The sequence below is a fragment of the Microtus oregoni genome, unplaced genomic scaffold (assembly GCF_018167655.1).
Source record: "Microtus oregoni isolate MIOR12 unplaced genomic scaffold, Mior012 000007F_ref0000211, whole genome shotgun sequence".
Taxonomy (NCBI): domain Eukaryota; kingdom Metazoa; phylum Chordata; class Mammalia; order Rodentia; family Cricetidae; genus Microtus; species Microtus oregoni.
In genome coordinates this window covers 3,570,022-3,579,150 of record NW_024543066.1, presented here as the reverse complement: position 1 = coordinate 3,579,150, position 9,129 = coordinate 3,570,022, and the positions used below count along the sequence as shown (strand labels likewise).

Sequence of the window (9,129 nt, the reverse complement as noted above, 5' to 3'; positions counted from 1 at the left end):
TTGTTCTACGCAATAAAAACCACCACACAGTGGAAAAAAAAAAAAAAAAAAAGACAAGACTCAGCATCCATCTCCCTCTCTCCTTTTCGATCTCTCCTTGTTTTTTTCTGGACGATGGATTCTTCTTTGCGCGTTTGCATTCTCCGGGTGGGGTGGGGGCTGGGGAGATAACTAGCCATGGGAGGCGGGCATTGCATACACTGGGGCGCGGTGCGGGGATGTGGAGGGAGGTATCTGTTTTGCCCGCCCAGGCTGAGGTAGCAAGCTCAAGCCGCTTGGACTCCTTGCAGCTCCTAACTGGCTACCGGGGTTGCGTGGAGCCTCTCTAGGTTCCTGCAGCTGCAACCTCGGGTTTCACGCCGCCGCGCCCCGCCCCATCGTCCCCGCAGCCTCGCGGGCTGCTGGGCTTTGTGGTTCGCCGCTGCCGCTGGGCCCCTGCTGGGGGTGTCGTCAGGAGCATGTGCAGACAGCAGCCCAAGGTAGAGCGAGCGTGCCGGGCAAGCCCTGAGACTTGCCTGGCAATGCCATGTTTGTGTGCGTGGTCTAACTCGGGGAGAGCAATTAGGGAGACGGCTCCCCGGCCGGACTTGGCTCATGTTTTCTTGTTTCTGTTTCAGCCTTCAGGATAATTCCTTCGGCAGCGCCGCTGTAACTGAGTAAGTGATTCTTGCCATTACAATCGACTTGCATGCTTGTTTCCGAAGCAACTGTGGTGAAGGTACCCACCGTCCCCAGCCCCTCTTCCCAGGCGATGCATTGTCTCCTGGAACCTGGAACTGCGAGGGTGGCAGGGCCCACAAACCTCTCACAGGTTGCACCAGTATTTTAGCAGCTGTATGTGGGGGTACGGTGTGTGTGTGTGTGTGGGGGGAGGTAGGTATTAAACCTAGCTGATTACTGAGGGATACTCTGTGTCCCAAAATATGCAATCTTGGAGCATAGCTTTTTTTTTTTTTTTTTAATCTATGTGACATGTCAGAAAGGAAGCTTGGTTTTGTTTTGCCAACATGCGTGTCAGTTTTCATGGCATGGGTGCGGTGTACGTTGACCCCCAACTAGATGGATGCGAGAGGACTGGAGGTTAATTCCATCACGTTTAAACAGGGGAAACTTATCGTCCCTCCGTGTGTACAGATTTTTGAGACACGGTGCGGTAAACTTTTCTAGATGCCTTTTGTCATTTTTTTTTTCTCGTCTGACCTCAATAATATGACTAGAGAAATGCCTTACCTGATGCTTAGAGCAACTAACAACGAACTGGAGGGTGGGGAGTGGTGTTTTATTCAAGGCCAGCCCACATAGGTTTTTTGTTTGTTTGTTTGTTTTGATATTTATAGTGCTTCATTTTTATTCTGGTCATCTCTTCCTTATTATTTTCTTGAGACTATAATCTATCTATTTATCTATTTATATATATATCAGAAATTAATGTGGTAGTATATCTTTTCTGGCACTATACGTGATATTTACATATAGCTGGGTGTATAAACTATATGTATCCTACCTAGCCGTCTTATCATAAGGATGTTCGTGTTTACTTTGGGGATCTTTGGCTAAAAGTCACTCTGGAAAAGCTTTGCAAGAAGGCGTGTGCAAAGTTGTGTATTCTGCTACTTAAAAACATGCACGTTTCAAACAGAAGCCACAAGTTGACTTGGGAGCTATTTGGGAGATAACTGGACAGTGCATAGAGCATCCTCTGGGTTTTGGAGTCTACCATTGTTGCAGGGACTTGGAGAGGAAGGCCAAGGTTCCACTGTGCTCCCTGGGGCCTCTTTCCCAATTGCCTTTGCTCATCTGTTTGGTTTGCTATTGTCATAGGGACCCACTTTGAGTTCCCCTAAGTGGGGGTTCTTTAAAAGGAAGACCAGGTAAACTTTCCAAGATGCAGTATGGCCTGCCCTCTGGGGCAGTGGTAGCAACATTGCTTTGCCACTTTGCCTCTCTATAAAAGGCTGAGAGAAGAGGAGAGATATATCTGTGGACCAAAGATGAGGCCTCGGTTTCCTGGTTCAAGCAGTCGGATACCTACCTCTCTTTGCCCCTGCTGGACTTGCTGGTACTATGTGCTTTCTGGGCTTGATTCTCAGGTGCCTTATGTGGCTAGAGTCAGCCCCAGTCACAGGCCCAGGCGCTTCAAGACGGAGACATTTAGTTCCAGATTTCATATGGGTTGCGGTGTGTGTGTGTGTGTGTGTGTTGTGGTTAAATGCTGGGGAGACTGTCGTGTCTCATCCTTGGATACACCCCAAGGAGTTCTGGTTGCATAAGATCACGTTGTTACTTTTAGCGAGGTGACAGCGGTTCCTTTTAAAAGGCTGTGAGTGGTGAACTGGGAAGCCATCTGGTTAATACAAGAATCGAAGGCACTGACAGGGTACCAAAAGCGTCACAGGTCTGACAGGGCAGAGAGGAGGGGCGTCTTAAACCAGTGGTGGTCAAATGCAACATTGTTTTTTCTTCTCCCCTCAATAATATGAACCTATTCTTGGGTCTGTGGGCACAGTCCCTTAGCCAGCAGGAAGGAGGGTGCTATCCCAAGGCACAGATGTAGCAGGTGCCCTGGAAGTGTTTGTTTGAGATGTTGGTGTACTCCGAGGATGTTCTGATGTTTCTGAGATGAGCAAATGTCCTCAACCTCCTGCCCCCACCCTTCTCATTGCCTCCTCCCCACACCACTGAGAGCCTTTCTTTTGGCTTGAGGTCTATGATAGTGGGCCCTATTAAAATGTAAGTGAAAAACCCTGTGTCTTGGAAGGTGTGTCCACATAGTCATTAGTGTTTCTAGTGTTTCCTATGAATTGTTTTTATCAGATAGTCCAATCTGAAAGAATGCTATTCGGCCAGTTTGTATGTGTGCACTTGTGTGTGTGTGTGTGTGTGTGCGCGCGCACGTGTGCATACACACATGCACGCACACATGAGGTTGCCTGTGGAGGCCAGAGGTTAATGTCCTGTGTCTTCCTTTTATCTCATTGGAATTCATCTCTCACTGCACTTGGAGTTCATGGATGGATAGGACTGACGACTAATGAGCTCTGGGGACCTTCTGTCTCCATTCACTGCAGCCCTGGGGCTTTGTATGCACCACCACTCTGATGGACTTTTTTTTTTTAAAGGTTTATTTATTTTGCACACAATATGCTGCTGGCATGTATGCCTGCAGGCCAGAAGAGGGCGCCAGATCTCATTACAGATGGTTGTGAGCCACCATGTGGTTGCTGGGAATTGAACTCAGGTCCTCTGGAAGAGCAGCCAGTGCTCTTAACCTCTGAGCTATCTCTCCAGTCCTCTGATGGACTTTGATGTGGTTTCAAACTCAGGTCCTCATACCTGAACCTAAGACAATGCTCAGTGGCCCATGCCCAGGCCTGTCCAGCTGGAGGTCTTGGGAGAGTCAAAGGAGAGCAGAATTGGGACTCAAGGGCAGACTATCCTCTTCTTGGTTTTTCTCAGGCCTTGTGATGCCTGTGTAGGTCTGGGTGGATTTAACTCAGTTTTATATACAACCTCCCTCCCCGCCAACATCCGGGTGGCCTTAGCTGTTTGGCTACATCTACAGCATCTTCTCACGAAGGGTTGTTTTCAAAGTCTCTTACTGGGTTACAGTCTGTAGCTTGGTGTCTCCCTTGCAAAAGTTCTGCCTAGTAGCCTCTAGGTATTGGTTTACAAAATGAACTGATCACCACTATCTGGGAAGGGGGTTGACTCTGCTGAAAAATATAGACTTGGGGCTAAGAGAGGACCTAAGATGCGTATTTGGATTGGAGTCACGTCAGAGTTGGCTTGAGTTTTAGAAACCATTAGATGAAAATATTTTAGAAGCATACTAGTCAAGTGACTAGGCAGTGCTGTTTAAAAGTTTACATCACAAGGAGCAGGAGAGATGGCTCAGAGGTTAACAGCACCGGCTGCTCTTCCAGAGGACCCAGGTTCAATTCCCAGCATCCACATGGCAGCTCACAACTATCTGTCCAGTTCTAGAGATTCTGACAGCCTCATGCAGACGTACATTCAGGCAAAACCCCAATGCACGTGTCTTGGTTTGGGTTTCTGTTACTGTGAAGAGACACCACGACCACAGCAGCTCTTACAAAGGAAAACATTTATTGGGGTGGCTTACAGTTTCAGAGGTTTAGTCCATTATCATCATGGTGGGACGTGATGGTGTGCAGACAGCCATGGTGCTGGAGAAGGAGCTGAGAGCTCTACGTTTTGATCCACAGGGAACAGGAAGAGAACTGAGACACTGGGTGTGGCTTGAGCATATATGAGACCTCAAAGCCTACCTCCACAGTGACACATTTCCTCCAACAAGGCCACACCTACTCCAAAGCTATACCTCCTGGTAGGGCCACTCCCTGTGAGTTTATGGGGGCCAATTATATTCAAAGGACCAAAGCATATAAAATAAAAATAGATAAAAAAAAATAAAGTTTATAGTATAGGGCATACAAGAAGCCCTGGGTTTGATTCCAAGCACCAAATAAAACTGGGTGGTGATGGTGGTGAACTCCTGTAATCTCCAGCAATTGGTGGTAGAGGCAGGAGGATCAGAAGTTCAAGGTCATTTTTTGGCTACATAGCAAAGTTTGAGGCCAGCCTGGATTACAAGAGACATCTCAAAAAAACAAAAAAACAAAACAAAACAAAAAAAACAAAAAAAAAAAACCCAGAAAACCAAAAAACCAAAACAAACAAACAAACAAACAAAAAACGCAACAGGCAACTGCCCCCAGAGGTTGACATTCTACCCCCAGAGCTGTGTGGGGCAGAGGCAGGGCCAGTCTGCAGTCTGCTCTTCTCAGTCAGGTATTCCCGAGAGCACTGATGCAGGAGGTACTGGGACCACACTTGTGGGAAATTCCCTGAGAGGGTTGCATCTCTGCAACTTTGCCTTCAGGGCTGTGGTGCTGCAGGGGGAGAAGAGAAACCATTTCTCTCTGCCAGCCCATCAAGTTGGGACCTCTCTTCCTGTTTAACCAGAGAAGATAACTTCTCATGGATATGTCTTTAGCTTCCACTATTCCAAGAAGTCTGGCTCTTTAGTCTCCTGCGCCTCAGGGAAAAGAGACTGACAATGTCATGTGACTTTTGTCTGTGGACTTGGTGATGTGGGGCAGGGACAAGCAAGGTTCCCTAGAGTAAAGCCTTGGAATCCTGGCAATAGCTTGGCCTCCTGGGACCGCGTTCTTTCTTAGCTGTCAGGCTGGCCTGAGAAGGTGCAGACGTCACGTGGGCTGGGAACTGTGCGCTCTTTCCTTTTGTTTGTGCTTGGCAGACTGAGCAAAGTAAAAGAGGGAGAAGAGAGACCACAGTTGGAGTTGTTGGGGAGATGTCTGAGCCATCCCAGGTGATGCACTCTGACGGCCTGCCGAGGAGAGCGACCCAGAAGTCACTTGCTGGAAGTGTCTTTAATTAACATTCTTTCCTTTTCACCATGGCCAACCAGAAGGAAAACATTCTCTTTCACAGTTCAGTCACACATAGACGTGTGACTTCAGCGACTTCCAGAAAGCAGCCGTGAACCCTGTCAGGGCTGACATTTTCTATTTTGTCTAAAGCACACTGGCCGTAAAATGTGAGTGGTTAGCCACTTGGTGGCAGAGATCCGCTGTGACAGGGCCCAATCGCAAGACCATCAGGACATTGCTATGTTATTGCAAGACTTGAAATGTCGTCTCATTGAATTCACACTTGTTAAAATATATACACAACATACCATGTTTACAAACAGCTATTTCTGAATACACCATCCTGATGGACTATTTCTCTCTTTTGAGTCCATTTTTCAGTTAGTATCTAAAGTAACAGGTTTGCTTGTAGTATTAACTTTAGTGGGTTGTTCCCCATCCCTCCCCTCATTTCTCTGCCCCTCCCCTTTCCATGTCCACATCACGTGTTCTGTTCTTTTCCCCGTTATGGACTTTTTCTAGTTTCCCAACCTCAGCCCTACTCTCTCCTGCATAAATACACATATATAAAACTTAGAAGTCAGGATCTACCTACATGTAATGTTTGTTTTTCTGAGCCTAGGTTACCTTGATTAATATAATATTTTTGTTTTGAGGACCTAAGAGGGAGATCATAAAAAGGATTGGCCTTTAAACTCTCCGTGTGGTATAACAGTATTGTTAGAGAACACCGTGCCTGGGTCAGTTGGTCACTTAGTCTGAGTTAATGGTCTTCCAGAAATGGGGAGCCATGGTTGTGGTTTCCTGTAGCAGAATCCAGTTTCGTAACCAGGCCGGCATTGTCCCTTTATAGGACCCTCCTGGGCAAAGACAAAAATGAGATGCTGATTGGGTGGGGGTTGATGGTCCCTAGTAAAGCAGTGGAGAATTCTGCCTCGCTCAAGGAGCAGGGATGAACTCCAAGGCCGGTGAGGACATAGATTTCCAACGCTGGACCTATGGTCTTGAACTTGTGTGTACTGAGCAGCAATTGGCGGTTGTTTAGGAGATACTTCTGCTCTACTAATTTGGTCCAGCCTGATGGCCCAGAAGTCACCTGCTCTGGTGCTAAATTTCCATCCTTGGGCCATCGTGATTAGAGGGGGAAACGATCATTTCCAGAGGAGAAACTTCCAAGTCCTCAGGCAGCATTACTGAACTCGGGAGCTGGGACTGGGGGCTGGAATTCTTAGAGGTGAAAAGTCTAGGTTTCTACATTGTGAGACTTTCTCTCTTTCACTCTCGGAAAACATTGTCATTCACATTGCAAAGCCTCCGTGAACTATGTTTGAATACTGATGATGGGGCAGCATGTAAAACTTGGGAACTGAGTTGCTATTTCTCATGAGATAAATGAGTAGAGCTATTGGTAGTCAAAAACAGAAGAGAGCCAAGAAGCTTAGATTATTCCGTTAAAATGAGCATTTTGTTAACTCGACCAACTTTATTTTATTGCCACAGGGAACGGAATATTCTCTTAGATAAAGAGGGCTCAAGTCTGTAGGTGGCCTTTGTATAATTCACTACAAAAGCCATAATTTAAAAAGAGGCTGTAAGAGAAGAGAACAGGAGCTTTCTTTAGTTAATTTGTGGACTAATTATACAGCGTTTCCAGTGATGAATATTTAAATATGTTATTTAATGTAGCATAAGCACTGTATTATATTTGTGCATATGTACTTATTTGTTTTATTTTTGCCTACTCAACTACATTGAATATCTCAGAACAGGATCCAGATCCTTTGAAAACCTTGTGTCCTTTAGAAAAAAATGTTACATTGAGTATAGATATATCAAACGTGTCTGCATCAAGAACAGAAGTAGGGAAGAAGGGAGCCAGCACATGATAACTTCAATAGGAATTTGACGTTGCTCTCACTTGTTTACCTCAGTGAACTGGACATTAGAATAAAGCACAGCGGTCCGTTCTTAACCTTAGAAAATGTAAGACACATTGGTCCAACTTTTCTCACTGCTGTGGCGTGACACCTCGACCGAAAACCACTTAACAAAGGGTTGATTTTGGCTCAGAGTCCATCGTAGTGGGCAAGGCGCCAGACGGGAGCTTGAGGAAGCGGATCCCATCGCATCTTGTCTGGAAGCAGGAAGAGATGGATGTTGATCCTCAGTTCACTTTCTCTCTCGGTCTCGGTCTCTAGCCCCTGGAATGGTGCTGCCCACAATTAGGCTGGGTCTTTTCACATCAATTAACCTACTCTAGAAACTTCCGTCAAGTTGGCGATTACACTTAGCCATCACAGAAGGTGAACTGAGCACCTGGGAAGCAGTCCATGTTAATTAATAGCCATTGATTCTGTTGTTTAAACTCCTCGGTTATTCTGCCGGGGGAGCAGAGTCATACACAATGCTGCACTTGGGAGTCATGGTGGTGTCCCTAGAAAAAGAACTGTCAGCGTTTCTCTGAGTATAGTTACAGCTATAGCTGTTGCCTGCAATAAGAAACCAATTCAAAGGGTCTCAGATGCACAAAATACACCAGAACCAAAGGAGGAAGAGTAAACATTTATGCATTAAAATGAACATCTTTATAATGGTGTGTGTGGATCTTGCTGGGAAGGTTCCTGTTCAGTACTGGTACCTCCTGCTTTTGTCAGTGCGGGGTGGATGGGAATGGAAGATGGGAAAATGTTCCAGGGTGGGGCTGGGCGAGGCAGGATGAATGGCTGGGAAGTGGAACAGAGACTCCCTCTTACTTAGGGACAACAACACTCTTACTGTAGGTCCCCTCAGGGAGTAGGGAACACCAGGGATTTTTTTTTCTTTTTAATGTGGAAGAGCCAAGTCTTTTTCATCAGGTTAGTTAGGAAGTCTTGTGAAAAAGATAAAGTCCAAGGCCAGTGGTTGCTGTTGTGGCATGGGGCACAGGACAGAGTGCCTGATGCAGAGGATTGTGGGATCTCTCTTGAGAGCAGTCCTCTTGGTGTCTGACGTCCTCCTGGGAGCATCTTGGTTTTAGTGAGCTCTCACACCTCCTTAGACCAGTGGTTCTCAACGACCTTTTCACAGGGGTTACCTAAGGCCATCTGCATATCACATGTTTACACTACAATCCGTAACAGTAGCAAAATTAGTTACAAAGTAGCAAGCAACTAATTTTGATGGTTGGGGGTCACCAGGACATAAGGAGCTGTGTTAAAGGGTCGTAGTAGTAGGAAGATTGAGAAGCACTGGTTTAGATGACGTCTAAGTCGCGCTGTGGAGGTGAAAAGTCAAAGCTAATTTGATGTTTTCAGCTTACGTGCTTTGATGGGCACGTTGGTGTTGTATCGTGGCCTGACAGACATCAGAAACTGGAGCTGGGTGTTTGTGATTCTGTGTCCTTCGGGGAGACAGTGGTGAGGATCACCGTGCTACGTAATTTTCCATGCTAATCTTGACACGACTCTAGATTACTGCCACGTCTGTCGTGGTAGACCTTTGTGTCTGACGTGCTGTTCTCCCTGTCATCTCAGGTGTGAGGACGGCACGGTCTCTTTACATGAAGACGAGGACGACTGCTCTGGGCTCAGGTATGACCCGCCCTTCGTTCTGATTTGTAACAAGTGACCCTCTGGGTCTGGAGTCTCTTTTGGGAACCCAAACATCTTTTCTTCAAAGTGTGCTTCTGAGCCGAGTATTGTGGTGTGAGTTCCAGACCCTTGAACAGACCCTTGAA

At 46.5% G+C, this 9,129-nt stretch overlaps 1 protein-coding gene across 5 annotated transcripts in view; it reads left to right on the top strand.

Annotated features, from left to right (window-relative positions):
- Positions 1 to 203: 203 nt before the first annotated feature.
- Positions 204 to 9,129, top strand: part of Fam13c (family with sequence similarity 13 member C) — a 98,338-nt gene continuing 89,412 nt past the window's right edge. For 2 of the 5 annotated variants that reach the window (XM_041655670.1, XM_041655669.1), the window contains exons 1-2: positions 511 to 656; positions 8,927 to 8,983. In XM_041655670.1, the coding sequence (XP_041511604.1) occupies positions 595 to 656; positions 8,927 to 8,983 (119 nt within the window). In that variant the 5' untranslated portion in view covers positions 511 to 594. Of the gene's footprint in view, positions 480 to 510; positions 657 to 8,926; positions 8,984 to 9,129 lie in introns of those variants that run through there. The other 3 variants (XM_041655672.1, XM_041655671.1, XM_041655673.1) reach the window with 2 other exon arrangements.